This window comes from Protomyctophum parallelum (genome assembly GCF_964188405.1).
Source record: "Protomyctophum parallelum genome assembly, chromosome: 13".
In the NCBI taxonomy this organism is placed as follows: Eukaryota; Metazoa; Chordata; class Actinopteri; order Myctophiformes; family Myctophidae; genus Protomyctophum; species Protomyctophum parallelum.
Genome location: NC_139708.1, coordinates 17,658,843 through 17,676,433, shown reverse-complemented (window position 1 = coordinate 17,676,433; position 17,591 = coordinate 17,658,843). Strand labels below are relative to the sequence as shown.

Genomic DNA, 17,591 nt, shown 5'->3' with positions numbered 1-17,591 from the left:
TGTGTGTGTGTGTGTGTGTGTGTGTGTGTGTGTGTGTGTGTGTGTGTGTGTGTGTGTGTGTGTGTGTACTTGTATAACTATACTAGCCCCACATGTGTAGTAGAATTTGAGAAATAGTCAATTTTACTGGTCCTCACAAGAACAATGGCTTGGTTTATGTTTAAACAGATTGCTAGAGTTAGGCTTTACTCATTCTTTTTTGTGCGCAAGCTCACGACGTGTCAAAGTGCGACGCGTTGTGAGCTTGTAGATCGTCTCTTTTGGGTGCGTGACACCGAAATGCAATTAAATCCCCCTTTGTGTGTGTGTGTGTGTGTGTGTGTGAGAGAGAGAGTGAGAGAGGCCGAGAGTGAACACCCAGTATTGGTGGTCAGTTCTAGCAACCAGTGTCTCCAATTGTCTCCCCATGAGGTAGTTTACTGCATGGGAGAGGCATGTAGGATCATGTGAGTAAATAAACGGTGGCGCAATTTGCGGACTGACGCAACTGTACGTGGGTGTCTGCTCTTCACCTACAGCCTCGAATAGCCTAGGTGGTTACTAACATGGATGTCTGTTGTAATCTAAATGCATTGCAGGGAGCGTTTGAGTCATTGCCCAGCTATTCTCTCAAAATCTCCACATTCTTTAGTAATGACAGAGAGAATCCTGGCTGAACCCGAATGAATGCAGTAGAATATGCAGTTACTTAACCTGCAATAAAACCATTAAGTTCAAATTGTGTGTGTGTGTGTGTGTGTGTGTGTGTGTGTGTGTGTGTGTGTGTGTGTGTGTGTGTGTGTGTGTGTGTGTGTGTGTGTGTGTGTGTGTGTTCACATGAGGGTTATGTGTGTGTTGTAGGGTGTGTTTATAAATGTTATTCTCACACTTCCCACCCGAATGAATGCAGTAGAATATGCAGTTACTTAACCTGCAATAAAACCATTATGTTCAAATTATGTGTGTGTGTGTGTGTGTGTGTGTGTGTGTGTGTGTTTATAAATGTTATATATACTCACACTTACCAGCTGCAATACGTCTTCGTCTTTTGGCATAATGGAGAGCTCCAACACGTTCTCACTGTGGAATATAAATGGAGAACTTAAAACATTGTGGCAAGAAGAAACAGATAGAGATTAGAGAGAGATGAGAAACGATGAGATGGTCAAATTGACACTCAGGGACTTTGCAGTGCACTTCATGCACATTCTTGAAGCAGAATATTACATTAGCATCAGTTCAGTCCAGTGGTTTATCCGTTTAACATAAAACATTTCCTAGTGGAGTTTCTCCAAAATGGGATATCCACCATTTAGAGAAGAGCGTCCCCTACTCTTCCAAAAACAATTAAAAAGCTGCTGTAAAGTGATATAATGTATTATTGAAAAGGGTTTAGTTTTAAAATGTTAATTCTGATTATTCTGATAACAACTACTGCTAAAGCATTTGTTCAATAACAGGCTGTTTATTAAAAGTAAAAGTTTTAAGAGGAGAATGTGTGCACATCTTGTACCTTTATTTAGGCCAGGTGCACACACACACACACACACACACACACACACACACACCTACCTGTGCTGGATGAGGGCGATCACTTGTGAATACGTCTTTCCTAGAATACTCTCTCCGTTCACTTTCACCAGCCGATCCCCTGAAACAAACAGAGATGGACCACACTTTAAAACAGCAGAAAATCACTGATAAACAAGCTAACAGACGCATCTCATTGTGCCTTGCATGGGATACCGTTGTATGACTTATTTTTTAATTTTTGAAATAATATTATTTTTAGAAATGGATATTTACCCACAACCCATTAAAATTGGTCTGCGGCCCAAACATGTGTCCCGACTCCCGACCCACTGGATATACAGTGCTGTATATCAGGCTTAAGCACCACTTGTCAACATACAAGCAAGCATTGACTACCCCGCGCTCTATCCACTTCCATGTACTGGTGGTGAGCCAAACCATGTCAAGTCAGCCCTGGACAGACCAGACAACGCCAGGCCAGAGAAACCCCAGACACACACTCCATACTTGGACATGGTAGCTTTGGTTGATGAAACATGTGGTGTCTGGGTCTATATTATTAACTTATATGTACTAGTCCTTACCCGTTGTGAGATATTTGCCCCCCCCCCCCCCGGTGGCCGCGGGGGGTACTGTGCCCTGGTCGCATTTTTAATTCACTAATAAATTCATTATTAATCATTAATGTGTCAAATCGAAAACGCCCTCCATATTCATATGGTCAATGCCTGTGTGAAAAGTGGGAGCGATTGGTGCAGGCAATGAGGAGATAATGCTTTAATGCTTTGTTTCTGATACACACACACTCACACACACAGACATTGTTAGAATTATAGTATGATGATATATATAGTTGTGTGCGTGCGTGCGTGCGTGCGTGCGTGCGTGCGTGCGTGCGTGCGTGCGTGCGTGCGACAGGCATGCATAGATTAATGTACATGCACTATTGGCATGTGTTATTTCAGATGCGTTTGTGTTTAAATGTGTTGCTTTGTATGGAGTGCTGGTTTGGTTTGGCAGGGCTGTTAGGAATGGAATGTTGTCTCGAGTCGCTTCGACAGCAAGACACAACAAGAAAACTTGACAAGCTCCGTCACATTCATGCTGCACTGGAGAATTTCACGCAACATTTTTGCATCATGTATATATATATATATATATATATATATATATATATATATATGTGTATATGTGTATATATGTATATATATATGTATATATATTATACACACACACACACACACACACACATAAATACACTTATACTACACAGTGTTAATTTGACTGACAGTGTGCAAATGTAACTAAACGGACGCTTAGGTCCATTTGGTTACATTTGCACACTCTACTCTGAGTTACAAATGGATAAATAAGTACACTGTTTATACTCCGAGTCCTTAAGTTGGCTCATATGAGGGAATAGAATCACCTTATATAAACGGGAAGACTAATAACCAATAATCACTCTACAGTGTCTACACTACCTGCCTGGTCTCTCCCACCCCCACCCTCCCCCTACAGTGCCTGGTCTCTCCCCCCACCCAGAGCCCCTGTGCATGTCTGCAGCATCATGTGACACAGATGCATGTCTGCAGCATCATGTGACACAGATGCATGTCTGCAGCATCATGTGACACAGATGCATGTCTGCAGCATCATGTGACACAGATGCTCTGGCTCAGATATTTCCATTCCATGGAAATCTGACAGTGGTTCTCAACCTGTGAGCCCGGGGACCACTGGTGGGCCACGAGGGTTTTGTAAGTGGGCCGGCCCCCAAATTATTAGCAAAACACTTTAATGATAATATAACAATGTCATGGCATTTTATTTTTTTATCGAAAACATTTGTTGTCTTTGTGATAGGAATAAATAGGACCTTAATGTATACTACGTTGGTTCCATTGATCCAAGCCGGAAAACAATCATTTGACTGATCTTTAAAATAATGACCACTTAACATGGCAGGGGACCGGTTGCCATGTTTGTTTAGTGTGCTCTAATCCAGAGTGTGCCCTGATCCTCAAAAAGCTCAGAGCCACTGGCAAATCAGCATGCCCATGTTCCTGCCTCCGCTGTAGTCTCAGGCCTAGTACCGTATTGTCCCAAATATAAGACGACTCTGATTATAAGACAACCCCCATTTCTCAAGACTCATTTGTGGAAAAATAACATTGAATGTCAAATGGTCTAGTCCCTGATTATAATACAATCTCGTTTTTTTTTAGGAAAAAACATAGTCTTATATTCAGGCCAATAGGGCAGTTTATGCCGAATGCGGCACCGTCACACACAACCACAAAGCTCACAACGTATAGCAGACCTAACATCTCACGACTGCTGTGAGACTATAGGTCGGCTATCAGAGTAGCATGTATCGGGCTTCAATCTGCCTTTACCTGTGCAAAGGCCAGCCTGGTGGGCTGGACCTCTCTCTCTCACATTCTTCACAAATATGGTGTCCATCGGCTCCAGACGACTTTTCTGATACCCTATCCGTGACAAACAATGGAAAGCAAAGCAAAACAAAAAGGGTCATACATAACAATAAAACAACGACTTGTGTGGGAAAATGTCTAGTGTCACTTGCTTTGATGTTATGATTAAACTATTAAACAACTATAACACAAATTGAAATTGATAGGAGTGTTTGGAGTTGAAGCTACTTTAGATGCAGTACTAAGTAGAGTCCTGCAGAGGGAGCTGTGTGCCAACATAAGAGAGCAGAGAGACAGACAGGGAACCACAGAGGTCCTAGTCAGTGATGTCACTATAGCAGTGGTTTTCAACCAGTGGTCCGGGGACCACCAGTGGTCCTTGAGGGGGTTCCAGGTGGTCCCCAGCTAAATGATGGAGAGTTGGTAACCAAATGGACCGAACAACTTCATTGCTTAATTCAAAAGAAGTCTACACAATTAGAGAATGTAGAATTGTTATTTTGATCAACGTTTGTCTGTTATCTATTGTGGACCAAATCTGATCCAACAACAAAATATTGTTTAGTTTTGGGTCTTAGAGGCTAAAATGTCATCAAATGGTGGTCCGTGGCTCATATGCCAAATAAATAATGGGCCATGGCATTCAAAAGGTTGAAAACCACGGCACTATAGTGTCAACGCTCTCCGTGCTGATATGGCTGTGGACTAATGAACTTGGAGGGGCAGAGAGGGAGCGCTTACCTTTTCCGTTCCCGTTCTCCTCATCCTGCAAAGGCACAGAAAGAGAGAGCATCATGACTGATATGCTGGTTGAACACAACTCAACCTAAAGCATCATGACTGATATGCTGGTTGAACACAACTCAACCTAAAGCATCATGACTAATATGCTGGTTGAACACAACTCAACCTAAAGCATCATGACTGATATGCTGGTTGAACACAACTCAACCTAAATCTAGGACAAAATAATCACACCCATGTGAAGTGAGGGGCGCTAATATATTAACTCATGTTGATTGGGTGATGTAATGGTGATGTAAAACAAACAGTGCCAACACAAACATTAAACGCCATTAACAATAAAGAGACAATATGACGTAATGGGGCCCAGGCCGTAGCGTAACGGTCTGGGCACCGGACTGGTAATCCAGTCGCAGTGTGCCGCGGGTTCGACTCCCGGACCCGACACGGCCTTTACTGCATGTCATCCCCCCATCTCTCTCCCGTTTCCTGTCAGCCTACTGTCTGTCCCTTCAAAAATCAATAAAAGGCGTAAGCCGCAAAAAAATATCTTAAAAAAAATATATATATGACGTAATGAGGGACAATATGACGTACATTTTCCCGTCATTGTCAATGGCGTTTTGAAAACAAACATTGAACTAAAAACAAACATTAAGCCTGTATATAGGAGGGGCTAGCGCCCCTCAAAAATTGTTATAGGTGAAGGCATGCTCTACTCGGGGGAGGGAATATCCGCACTCTATTCTTGAGTATAGTTTCTTATGAGTTTCTTTATTAATGAGACGAGTACACAGCAGCAGTCCACCTAGAGAAACCTATATCTCTTTCACTTTTACACCGTTCCAAGCATGCCAGTGACATCACTGGCATCCCCCAAGCCTAGCCAGAGGGGCAGATGTGTTTCTCTTTACGAGCGTGTAATGTTGGAGTTCAGTTAAACACACAGACCGCCTTTCAGGTTCAACAATCTGCAGGTAATAATGAGGTCATAATGTCATGGGCTGAAGCAAGTGGACGCAGCTGCCGCAGATGGCAGATGACGACAGCAGCACTACCACCACTTAATGTGGGGGAGATTTTATCATTACACCGTTCATTCCATCCATCCATCCACACAGGCACACTCACACAGGCACACACACACGCGCGCACACACACACACACACACACACACACACACACACACACACACACACACACACAGCTGAGTGGACAGTTTGGGGATAGGGGCATGGTGGCCTGACTGCTGCCTGGCTTTAGGCTGCGCTGAGTGGGCTCATTCCTGGCAGCTGGGACAATGGCAGGGGGTTTACGTGCAGAGAAAGGAGGGCTGCCGACCCCAGAATGGAGTGTGCTGTCAGGGACGCTTCCCTGACTGACCAGCCCAGCCTGACCAGGTCTGGGACGACAGAAGACATGGTATGATGTGGGGAGAGAGAGTAGCAGGCATAGGCTAAGGCAGGCAGTGGTTCTCAACCTGTGGCTCGGGACCCCCAGGTCCCCGGAGCGGTGCTAACTGCTCCAACATGTGACTTTGTGTCTATTAGTCTGTAGCAGCACAGTTACTGTTACTGTGTCTATACAATATCATACATCAACATCATGATATCACTTCACATGATTTAAAACCTAAAGAAAAATACCATCACTGCATCAAAGGTAATCAGCAAACAATGCTATAAAATAAACTGGTCAAAACATTGGCCAAATTGGCAAATATCTATTTGCTATTTTGCACAATATTTATCTGTGGAACAGAGTCAAACAAAATGTAATCAAGTGAACTGCTATATTCCAAGTGCTTATCAGGGTGGGGGTCCCCAGTTAAAATATGATTATTTTGGGGGGGTCACGGATTAAAAAGGTTGAGAACCACTGGGCTAAGGTGCACAGTTCTGTAGTCAAGAGTGTACAGTATTGTTACTTTAGGGAGGAAACCTAACCTAATTACAAAACTGTTAATGCTCAGGAAATGGAAAGAACCCAATGTCATTATTTAGTCACAAGTTCTTGTTAATACTACAGACACAAGTAGTTTCAACCCATTATCACTATAGGAGAAATCCTTCAAAGATGTCAGCTAAAATAGCTGATCTGCAACTTAGTAGATCTGCCATTTATAGTAATAGGGCATTCATTTAGGGATTTCTTTTTAAATAAAAAGATAAGAAATTTAAATCCAATGTACAGTAAATGTCATTTCCAACCCTGCAGCCAGTGTCAAGATTTGAATCACCCACCACTCTCTGATAATGGGACACACTGTGATTTGGGAGAATTCCACAAAGCATCTTCTTGGAATACTTTGGACAGCGCTGTGGCACCAACCGCCTCCCACACCATGTGAGATGAGGCCTAAAGAGCCACAGCCCAGAGGGAGCAGTGGGACTATTGTCTTGACCCGGGCTGGTACCACCAGGCAGCCAGTGAGTGGTACCAGGCTAAGACAACAACAGATCCCATTGAGCCTCTGTCTCTCTCTCTCTCTCTCTCTCTCTGTGCAGCTGCTGTCGGGTTGGGGTGAGAATGGTGGGGTGGTAATAATAAGGGCCTTGTTTCAGCTGCCTGAACCACCTCCACCCCCACCCCCCCCCCCCCCCACCCCCCCAATCTCTCAATTTCACATCTGTAGCTTCTTGGCCGCACACACACACACCTCACACACACACACACACACACCTCAAACCCAAAGCACTGAATGATCGACCAATGACAGGACTTATTAGAACTAAGGTGACTTAATGACTTAATAATGAGGCCTGTGATGTGATACAGAAGAACTGAGGTGGAGAAAATTGGGTTTGGCATTTCTTAGGTGATAAAAATTATGATAAAAGGGTACAATTCTCTGTTACATAAACGGTACACTTATTACGTGTAGCGATGGATTGTAAGAGCTCGTGAATTTACTTCTGACTCAGTTCATTAATATTTCACAAGCACCAAAGGAAGAATGGAGTGGACTGCTCAACAACCCCTTAAGAGGCTTGTTTAACAGCTCTGTGTCTGTAACTGGCAAAGTTCAACAACTCTGGACTCATGTTTGTTTTATTGAGCTTAGTGTCACTGATCTTTGGCTATAATAAGATCACCTTTGTCTCTGAGCTCCCGTTTGTCAGATCCACTTTAAAAGGCCCTACTACTGTAGGAGATTAGCTGTGGACTGCTGGTCTCACCTTGAGGTTTGTGTGCAGGGCTGACTCTGGGGGGTAGACGATGAAATGGCGCAGTGTGAAGCCAAACCCCTGGGAGTTCTTGCGGAGGACCAGCGTCCGGGGACCATGCCAACCAACGCCGCCCCCCTCCCCTCTCGCCATGGGCGGCCGAGGGTTGTCACTGGTCGAAGACAGACCATCCCTCCGCCCCTTTCCCTGTGAACACAGAGAGGAACAGGTGAGATTCCATGCTTCCATTCTTAGAAAGGATATAGTTAATTAGTATCTTATTAGGAATTACAAAACATATTTCCATAATAAGAACATGTATATTTCCGTGAATGAGAATCAGCTTTATTATACCTGACGAAGACCAATGAGTGGTCGAAACGTTGTCATCCTTCTAAATAAAATTCCTGTGGGAGCTACAAAACAGTGTGCAGACTACATCTCCTTCTCCTGTACGTATCTTTTTGTTCAGCACCTGAACGTTTTTTTTTTTAGAGATGTGCGTACTTTCTTTTAGATTCAATCAGCTTTATTGTCACATCACAGCTTTACAAGGTAAAACAAAGTGGGTGAAATTTGTTTCCGTGCATAGTTCCCATCGTGTCGTAATTCCATAGGAAAAAAAGAAAAGAAAGAAGAAGTTGGAAAGGAGACCAGACAAGAACACAAGAAACAAAGAACAACATAAAGATATGATATAAAGGTGCATAGCAGCAAATGTATAGTGTGCATGATAAACTTATGGACGCTGCTAGAAAAACACAGAGGTAAGTGACAACAACGCTGGACCAAAAAGTATTGTGCATCGTTCCATGGATGTGATGATGTTTCAAAAACGCTCTTTTCTGGGGTAAAGGCCTCATTCAGAACAGAAGCTTTCAACTGCTGGGGTTTTTTTTATTAGCAACTTCCTTATGAACAACATATTCCTGGATGTAGCTAACAGACCGAGTCACCCCCGCAAGGCAGGCTCCACCAAACAATAGCCCGTAAAAAGCTTCATGGGGTTCGGCTAACAGGCAGGGCCTGCGTCTAGACAGGCCAGGGGCGGCGGGAGAGAGCGCTCCGAGAGCGAGAGAAACTATGGAATGTTGGAAGACAGAGCCAAACTCAATCATGGACGCCTGCAACCAATCAGCGCTGACCTTGGTCTTGTCATAGCGGAGTGGAGTCAAAGGGGGGCAGGAGGGACTTCTCATTCAGTGAGAGAAATGAGGGGCGATCTCCACAGGCTCTCTAGTCATCAGAGCTCTCACTGCTGAGGCTGAGTCAACAGGCCTGTTCACCTGACAAACACACGTGAGAACTGTCACCCCGATGCTGCGCCAACGACCCGCATCTGTCAGTCAAACACGACCACCTGACCAAACAAGCCCGGGAGGGGGGGGGGGGGGGGGGCAGAGGAGGGGAGGGGTCATCTCTGAGGTCAAGCCATAGCTGTGTTAGTGTGTTCTGTCTGAGGCATCGTTTTAGTGCAGTGAACTCCGAGAGGTTTCTCTGTGGAATAACTGTGACTTGACTCTACTTCCCCTCCGTCTTCCTCACTAACTTAAGATGTAAAAATGTCTGTAAGTCTGTCTGTGTTTAATGCCAGGAGGGTCAGGGCAGGGTGAACCCGAGTAGCCTCAAATGCATGCATCTTATTTCACTTCTTGTTTCCCTCTCTGACTGAGAGACACACACACACACACACACACACACACACACACACACACACACGCCAGACACTTTCAACCTGGTAGGCCCATATGGCTAACCAACAACAGGAAGTGGCGGGCTAGAGGCAGGAAGCGTGGTAGCTCTGTGGGGCGGGACAACCAGATGCTCAGAGAGCATCTATAAATAAAGTCTGCTGCACAGAGGCGCTTCTAGTACTCCTCTCCTTCCACCTCATCTTCCTCCATCACATGGAAATCTCTTCAATATTCACCTCCCGTGCACTTCCATTTTATGCTAGCAACGAGGTGAATGAGAGTCGAATTTTGCATTCAGTGGCAAAGCAAAAGTGAGTGATTGAATGTGAGTTTGACCCCACTTGGCTGAATTTTTCTCAGCATTTGTGATGTGTGAATGACCAACCACCACATCCAGTCAAATGGACTACAAACCAGAAAACTGATTTGTGTGTCTCACTGTCATAACCTGCATTGAACACCAATGAACAGGCCTCGCTCCGGGCGTACAGCCGGCAGAACTGCTCAGGCTGGTATTCCTAAACGTAACCTATAAAAGTAAACTATGCTTAAACTGTCAAACCTAACCTTATTCCTAACCTTAACCTCAGTCAAACGGTGCCAAAAGCTAACCCAATTTCTGAACATAACCCCAGTAAAACTATGTAAGTAGGTCTAAACTTATTTCTAAGAATATAAGAACCGTCCTACGGTCGGCGGAAAGAAATGTGGAACGAGCGTGTTTTAAGGCGAGCATTCCGGATACCGCCGCATTGCCTACATTCAGCTATAGGAGTATAGGATATCTACAAGATGGCTATAGGATATCTACAAGATGGCAGGATATCTACAAGATGGCTATAGGATATCTACAAGATATTGCGGCACATGTGCACTTTTACCACAAACTTCTACGTTCCATATACATCCATTTTTTGTTCTGAGGGCTATTTTGAGGGGCGCTAGCCCCTCCTATATTCAGCTATAGTGTAATTTTTGTCCTAACACAAACATTAAATGCCATTGACAATGAATGAATGGATAATTTGGGCTGTATTTTGCGTGTCTTAAGTACCAGGTCTTATTCCCTAACTTGAGTAAACAAAAGACCTGGAGGCGTGATCAATGCTCTTTGGCCACTCAGAATAGCCAAATGGCATTGATCACGCCTCCAGGTCTTTAGTTTACTCAAGTTAGGGAATAAGACCTGGTACTTAAGACACGCAAAATACAGCCCTTTAAGTCATATGTGGACGAGAAAATTGGCAATTTCGTTCCTATCATGTCCTAACATGATGTATGATGATAAGAGCGCCCCTCACTTCCCACAGGTGTGATTTTTATTCTTCATGGAGGCCAGCGGCCGGCAATCTATAAAGTGTGATGAGAGTATATATAGTAAAGTAATACATAAAAAAAAGTGACGAATGGAAATGACGAAGGGAACCAAAGGGGAAATAAAAAAAGAGGGGAAATGAAAGGGTAAGAGGGTGAAAGAAGGAAGAGACTGAGTGAATTCCTCAGTGGGAGCGGTTTTGGCTCGGGGCATGTCGAAACACACTCTGTAACTGGCAAGGAGGGGGTGCACAGAGAGAGCGATAGAGAGAGCAAACGACAGAATGAGAGGAGGAGGAGGTGGGGTGTCGGAGCCCTAGTGAGAGACAGGCTCCAGCACGTCGGTTTCGACCGCATGGCCCCTCCCGGCGCTGAGAACACCAAACCCTGTGATTACCCCAAACATACAGAGGCCGACTGGGTTTCCAAGCCAGCGCAGTTTCCCCGTCCGACCCGGTCTGGAAGCGCACAGTGGTAGATGCGTGGGTCTGCCTGGCTATTCTGCGAAGTCTGCAATCATTGCCAACGGTCCTCCTCGGACGTGAGACAATGGTCTCCGATATCCGTCCCTTTGTTCATTTTTATTAACGCATCACCTTGGAGTAATCAAACCCTGCGTCTGGTACTGGTTACTGGCATCAAAATCGCTGACATGCACACACTGCTTTCCAGCCAGTTCAACACAGGCAACAAGGAACTCGGAAAATACTTTCTGTGGGTTCTGGTCTAAAAGTTGACTTCCTATGGAGGTTGACCAGTTCTAGACAGTGAGCAGGGAAGTCCCGTCCTGCTAGATTAAGACATGGAGACATTCGGCATCACCCAGCTGGGCCAGCTCGTCCTAAAGGAATTCATAGGCAGCCCTCCGGTACTGCCCTCAGTCTGAGATCTGGACACATTCCAATATGACGGCAATGATAACCGCTGATTCATCAATGATTCTCTTTAAGACATCACAGAGGCCCAGGCCGCAGGATGCTGATGAGCAATCACAGATGATTTCGTTAAAAAGAGAACATAAAAATGTCATATTGAATATGTACCAAAGTATAATAGACTGCCTGGTAGCTTCTTGTGCTGAGTGAGTGTTTGGCGGTTGATGTGGTATGCATTGCAGATGTTACTTTTGTCATCCACAGGGATAGAGCTTCGCTGTGGATGCTTCTCTTTATCATTTCACTTGGACTGATTTGACTGATTGATGCAAAAGGCACAGAAGTTTTTAAAGTACAAATAGTAATACCACCATCACCTCGGCACAAATTATGCCGGTTTTCATTGTTCCCAACTTGCGTCGTTCCCAAGTAGGATGGTGCCAGACAGGCACAGATCGGGCTTTTTTTTTTTTTTTGGGCTGTGAGGTGGTAGACCTGCTACTTTCGCCGTTATCGTACGTGTGGTTAAAGTGTCTAGTTGACCGTCATACCCTGTCCAAAGTACATATAATGTGCAAACAAAACATTTAAATCTAAAAAACAAATTATTTATTTTGTATTTTTTTGTAGGTCACAGTGATATGGCCCATGTCTTCTTCTGTACACAAAGTGTCAGTTAGCAGCATGGCCATCTCACTCCTCATTATATCCACCACAAAGCAGCAGGGTAGGAAGAATGCAGTGGCTGTCAGGACCCTGGTGACTGCTAAACCCCGGCAGGGAGAACAATGCTCTGTCAGGACTCTGGTGACTGCTAAACCCCGGCAGGGAGAACAATGCTCTTTCAAACAGCTGAGAGCTGCAACCTGTTTGAAAAGTGGAGCTTTAGAGAGGTTACAAATGCTGACTGGACTTTAATCCACAGCAGAGCCACTATACTGTCTGCTCCACCAACCAACAGCCACTATACTGTCTGCTCCACCAACCAACAGCCACTATACTGTCTGCTCCACCAACCAACAGCCCTGAGCTGGAGAGAGGAGGCAGGCGAGGGAGACAAGAGGGAACCAAGAGGGCTTGTGAAAGTTGAAAAAAAAAAATCTGATAGTTCCTTGTAGTATATCTGCCGCTCCAGGTATGAATCTGTCATGCCAGCCATCCCAGGGGGCATGCCCCCCCCCTCCTCTGTATGTCCACATGCATCGTAAATGGCAGACAGGTGGAGATGAGATAGCTAGAGTCCAGAATAACAGCCTGGCTTTTAATTTGAACCATTTCAACCCTATATATACAGTACACTGTTGACCCCCTAGTATAGACCCCCAGGGGTCAGTCTACAGTATACTAGGCCCCCTCCTTTCTTACCACTTCAACAAACCTCCTCGCCGAAAATAGCAGCTCTACAAGGCAAGCTCATACAACATGTGTAGATCTGCTATTTTCGCCGTGTGTTCTCCCCAGAATAGGGGCACTAGGGTTCATGTGGTTGAAGCATAACAAGGGCATGCACCTAGAAATAGAGCGTTGCAGTCCCGTTCCACTTTCAGAACAACGAGGGCATTTCAAAAAGTATTTATTTAAAAAGGCATTTAAACCTCGGACAAAGCCAACAGAGTTGACACATTTTTGTTTTTGTTTTTCTTCTTTCTAATTATTTGTTCGTCCCAAAAAAAATGTTTATTGTCATGATTTGTCAAATCGGCTGTTGGCTTTGTCCGAGGTTTAAATTACTTTAAATAAATACTTTTCGAAACACCTATGAATGAAATGAATGGGGAATTATTTCCTGGTGCCTCATCGTTCTGAGTTGCACTGTCTGCAACACTCTATAACAACAGCAGAATGCCTCACATAGGTCCAAAATTGTAAATGGTTAATGGTGCATTTATATGGTGCCTTTATCCAAGGCGCTTTACAGAGATTGTGCATTACATTCACCCATTCACACACCGATGGCGGCAGAAATCATGCAAGGCACCAACCAGCACATCAGGAGCAATTTAGGGGTTCAGTGTCTTGCTCAACGACATTTCGACACTAACTCTGGGGGAGCCCAGGTTCGAACTGGCAACCTTGCGGTTACCATCCAGCCACTCTAGCCATGAGCCAGCCATATTGTAGCACATATGTAGGATTGTAGGATGAAGGTTTCATACGGTTTCTGTCTATTAAATGCTGACCCAGGGAGCTGAGCTCCAACATTTAATATGCATTCGTGAAAATGGCTAATAAAGTCTATTCTATTCTATGTACATGTGCATGCGTGTTTGTATGCTTTTGGGTGCAGTACTTAGTTTAGACAGTTTTTGGTTTAGACTAGTCATTGGTTAGACCAGCCATTAGTCCTACAACTACAACCTATCTCAAACCCTCACCCTAAACCGTTACCTAACCTCCCACGGGGCAGCACACCTAAACCTAACCGTAACCCATGTCTAACCAATGACTAGTCTAGTATGCACCGCGTGTGAACTCACCGACACCTCTGTGTCTATATGAACATGTATATGCACAAAAACACGCCAAACCACTCCTGTCAGATCGTCTAGTTTACAGTTGGTGATGTCATGTCAGTTAAACAGGGTTTTCTACTTGAGCAGCGCCTGAGAGAACACTTAACAGTCACACATACCTTTACCTTTATCTGGCAAAAAATTACCCTACGGCACAAGAAAAAAAAGGAAAACCGGGAGGATCCATAAAACAAGCTGAAAAGGGGCAATAATCAAAGAAAAATACAGATTTGAATACTGATTGTTTGAATGTGGATTATTGTACTGTACTATACTCACTGTACTGTAAAACAAAAGGTCACCTCCATGAGTCACATCGATGACCACAAGACTATGGTGACCAGACCAGACCAGTGTCCGTGTCCATGTGACAAAATAATGTCATAAAACTCTAAAATGTCACCGTTTTGTCCCGGTTTTCAACAATACAATAATGTTATTATCACAATCTGGAAGCAAACAGGTGATCTTCTGCTTACCAGACGTCCTGTCTAGCCACTAAGCTAAGGCTGCCCCTAAAGGAATAAATTGGGTGTAAAGGGGGCAGATTTGGTGGTAAGTATATAGGATTTAGGTTTAAGTGGTTATGGGTCCCAGTTTGTGGGATACAAAATAGTGTCTAGACTAAAAACAGACAATCAGGTCCAGGGTCACACAAAATCAGACTGAAGGGTTCATGATGCGACCCAGAGAGACTGATGCTGCTCAGTGGGGTTGGTCTGTGGAATAGCCGTTTGTACAAGACACGCTGAAAACTCCACTATGACATCATTGGTCATGAATGGCAGCAGCGGCCTGGCAATGCCAAACACGTTGCTTGCCAACTTCCAGCTAATCCCCATCTCTTTCTCTCTCCTGTGAACACACCATCACTGTAAAGGACAGCAGAGTGTGTTTGCACCAGCTGTGTCCATATACTTCACATTGGTCCAGTCCAGTAGGCCTACCCAATGCTCATATCCCTTGATTCAGGCATTTTTCTTAACTGTGTCATTGAGAGGGGGAGGGTAACCAGAACCAGAGGAAAATGAGAATTGACCCGACACCACCCACCCACCCACCCCCCCCCCCCAACACACACACACACACACACACACACACACACACACACACACACACACACACACACACACACACACACACACACACACACACACACACACACACACACACACACACACACACACACACACACACACACACACACACACACACACACACACACACACACGAGAAATGCCCTGAATTCTGGGGGCCTGTAGAATACAACATACACATGCTCCAACCTCTCGCCTCCCCTCCCCCTTTACTGGGAGTGCCACTTAACATAGAACCCCCGTCATCTGTGTTTAGTCGCTAATTAGAAACCCCGCCAAGAAAGGCACAGTCAATACACACATCCACAGAGGACAACAAAACTATACTGTAGCAGTTTCTTAATGGTCCGTGCTTCAACCCCACATTCCACAGAAGCGCCGGCACAGAGGAGCACAGCCATGTCTGAGAGGCTTGGACATAGAGGCCAAATTATGCTGAGTTCAAGGACAGCCCTGTCTCATTCCCTCTCTCTCTCTCTCTTTAAAAAAACGGCCCATCACAGACTTAAACACCTCAAGACTTAAAACGTGAACTGCAGTTAAAAGTTGCAGACAGCTAGAAGCACACAAGATATTAAAAGATGGCACAACAGGAGATGTACATGGGACAACTTGCCCCTGCGCCCTCACTATAGGACACAGCAGGCGCTCAAGAGTAGCCCTCTCCCTTACCCTGGGTTTGTCCCGGTCCCCGCCTGGCCGGCCGTGCCCGCTGGTCACGGCGGGGGGCGAAGGTGAAGGCATGGGACCTATGTCACCGCGGAGCACCGCCAGCCAGATACAGCGCGGTTCGGGGGAACTGCAGTCCACCCCCACGGGGTTCTGGAAGCACCAATCAGACCCTGCTGGGGTCGCAGGGTACGGAAGCATAGCAGCGGGCATTGGGGCACGGAGTTCACTCTTCAGATCCTCATCGTTCGCTGCCCACATGGGCTAACGCGCAGGCTCTGGCGCGTACGCGAAAAACCCAGGTTGGGAGATAAATGCTTTAAAAAGAAAAAGGAAAAACATTAAGTGCAGGCAAAGTTGGCTGAGGGAAGACACAGGTGCAAAAAGGAAGCACACAAATCTCCTGTTAGCCAGTCACGCGGTGGCAGTCCATTTGGCAGGAAAAAATTAGATTCCCCCTCTCCGGGCTCCACTCCATCACAGCACAAGCTGAGGTCTCCAAAAGTATCCGTGTTTTAATCCCACAAGTTCCACATCACAGTCTATCGCTTTGGACCTTCAAGGACGCAGAGGGACTGAGCTCTCCAAGGCAAGACACACACACCACACACACGCGTGTTTTCTCAGCGGGGGCTCCTGGCAAAGGAAACAGCAGGCAGGCGGACTCCTGGGAGGCAGAAGTGTGGTTGGTGCATGGTGCCGGTCCGGTCCGGGTTGGTTCCACTCACTACAGACAGACACACTGCCTTCTGACAGACGATACAGTACAGAACAACTGACAGTGTGGTCTCCTGGTGGCGTCCAGTGATGTTCTGAAACACAAAGCCACTCTGTCCACCCCCGGATCACAAACCAACGTCCCAGGGGGTTGGATCCTCTGTCTCTCCTCCCTCCCTCTTTTTCTCTCTCTCTCTCTTTCTTCTTCCACTCTTTCCAGCCCTCCCTCTGAATCTCCCGTGCCAAAAAAACAAACAATCCGTGTGTCTCTCTCTCCCCACTCTATTCCAGACTTGTGCGCTGCCTCTCGCCAAGCGTCACCTATTATTAACCCGGCTCACTCCACGACGTCTCTCCTTCGATATCTTTTCTTGTCTCTCCCCCTGGTCTCTTCCTCGTTTTCTTTTCAACCCATTCGCAAATAACCCATCAACGTCCAATAACATTCCAGCTCTGTCACTCTGAGGGAACTGGTTTCAATTGAAACGGAGGCGTCAGAACAAACACCAGTCACGCTTGTACAGTAAACCAGCTCACCCGTCTTAATCCAAACACTGCAGGTCAAAGGCCTGGTGAACGGCCTTCCTCATCACTCTCCCTGTCTCTCTCTTCTTGCACTAGTCCACATGGAGGTACAGCCCTGTGGTGGGTTGCCTCTGATGGGGCAAATTCTGCTGTACTTCAGCCCCATCCAGTACTGAGTAGTATCTCTGTATAGAAGCAGACTGGTGGCACGTGAGTACATGTGTGAAACAGACTACAAACTACAGTGACAGCCTGACAGGGCTATGATGAGCCCCCCTGCCCTGCTGTCAACTCCACAAAGGCTGCTGCCCCCCCTCCACACACAC

The 17,591-nt window shown here is 45.6% G+C and overlaps 1 protein-coding gene across 8 annotated transcripts in view; it reads right to left on the bottom strand.

Moving 5' to 3' along the window:
- The window catches only part of arhgap23a (Rho GTPase activating protein 23a), an 85,604-nt gene that overhangs the window by 21,402 nt on the left and 46,611 nt on the right, over positions 1-17,591 (bottom strand). For 4 of the 8 annotated variants that reach the window (XM_083780318.1, XM_083780320.1, XM_083780321.1 and 1 more), the window contains exons 1-6: positions 16,027-16,920; positions 7,874-8,068; positions 4,692-4,716; positions 3,912-4,004; positions 1,552-1,630; positions 999-1,059 (exon numbers count right to left, since the gene is read on the bottom strand). In XM_083780318.1, the coding sequence (XP_083636444.1) occupies positions 999-1,059; positions 1,552-1,630; positions 3,912-4,004; positions 4,692-4,716; positions 7,874-8,068; positions 16,027-16,284 (711 nt within the window). In that variant the 5' untranslated portion in view covers positions 16,285-16,920. Of the gene's footprint in view, positions 1-998; positions 1,060-1,551; positions 1,631-3,911; positions 4,005-4,691; positions 4,717-7,873; positions 8,069-16,026; positions 16,921-17,591 lie in introns of those variants that run through there. The other 4 variants (XM_083780324.1, XM_083780325.1, XM_083780323.1 and 1 more) reach the window with 2 other exon arrangements.